Here is a 1,335-nt window from a genome sequence, read left to right as displayed (position 1 = left end):
GGTGTGGGTGATTGTAGAGGGGAGGAGGTTGAAATGGTATTTTTGATGGATTGTGAAAGGCTATGATATGATGGGTGGTCGAGGTTGTGGGGAGTGATCAGGTTGGGTGGTTGGATTCGGGATAGTACCGAGATTGACGATTGTTGATACCCCTGGACTTTGTCATGCTTGCGGGGGCAAGAGGGGGATGGGAATGGAATGGATCACTCGTATCTGGCTTTGTGGGGTCATTTGTAAGGCGAAAAAGAAATATGGTGTAGTTATTGTAAAAGGTGGTAGATTGTGTAAGCATGTCTTGTGACGATAAATGTCGGTGTTGAAATTGAACGACTGGCGCTCTTCTTTTCCCTCGTTGTTCCGAGATCGGAATATCACAGCTTACACGCCACCGGCCAGACATCCGTAAACGGTTTACCCAAAAGAGGCATCCGCACCACCCCACAGCGGAGGCACCTTGTTGGACAGAGAAGTCGCAGTCAACGGGGCGAGTACGCAAGGCAACCATGGTGCGTCCCGTTTGACGGAGTTTTAATGTTCTTGTCGAGCTTGTGCTTACTGTTCCTCTAAGTTGTGAACCCGAGTTGAATTGGATCTTGGCATTGCCTAATGTCTGGGCTAAGCCACCTTGATGAATTCAGCTTCACTAATTTCCCCTTCCCCGAAAGGTCTCCAACCTCAGTTCTGGGACCCCGGGACGCTAGTGTTTCTGGCCTTCCGGCCTAAGTTTACACGGGTACAACACCCCGGGAACGGGGTTTTGGCGCCGGGGTACGCGGTCCAGACTCTCGCCCTTCGACTGCCCCGAAGCTGGTGGTCCCCAAACAGGTAGTGCTACCCCAAAATGGGGCTCCGTGTAATCCGGCGGCAGATTCGCTCCTGCAAGCTGCGCCATGTCGGGGATGCGGGGCGCCGACGGGTGATGCCGGCCCGCCCCACTGATCAACCTCCGGCGGGGAGGACCTGGCGCTGGCCACAAGATGCACCGCGCATCGGATAAGGGGGGCTCGGGAGGGGCACCGGTGTGAGGGGCAGCGCAGTTGGGGGAGGTGCGGAAGAGCCGACGATCAGACTTGGACAGTAGTGTTCCGGGCAGTGGATAACAACCTGGCCATTACCTATATAAACGAAGGCACCTTCCATTCTCACATCAGATATTCGGAATTCCATGTCTCTGATGTCACCCCAGCCAGCAGCACCCTTCCCATCGCCCACCATTCCAGGACTCGCCACCTAAATCAACAAATCGACAAACCTACACCCCACACCCAACACCCCAAACCAAACCCAACCCAACCCACCAGCAAGGTAACCAAAATGCCCACCCCCCCCGCCGAA

General features: G+C 55.0%; 1 protein-coding gene across 1 annotated transcript; it reads left to right on the top strand.

The window, feature by feature from the left end:
• Window positions 1-503: 503 nt before the first annotated feature.
• On the top strand, window positions 504-939 carry CHGG_10091 (uncharacterized protein; the record flags this gene model as incomplete). The annotated part of the gene is made up of 2 exons (XM_001228017.1): window positions 504-506; window positions 826-939. 2 exons carry the CDS (start codon window positions 504-506, stop codon window positions 937-939), a joined length of 117 nt encoding a protein of 38 aa, XP_001228018.1.
• Between the last annotated feature and the right edge of the window lie 396 nt (window positions 940-1,335).

Source organism: Chaetomium globosum, genomic scaffold (genome assembly GCF_000143365.1).
Source record: "Chaetomium globosum CBS 148.51 scaffold_7 genomic scaffold, whole genome shotgun sequence".
In the NCBI taxonomy this organism is placed as follows: domain Eukaryota; kingdom Fungi; phylum Ascomycota; class Sordariomycetes; order Sordariales; family Chaetomiaceae; genus Chaetomium; species Chaetomium globosum.
The sequence above is the reverse complement of the archived record's forward strand: the minus strand, read 5'-3'. Positions and strand labels throughout refer to the sequence as shown.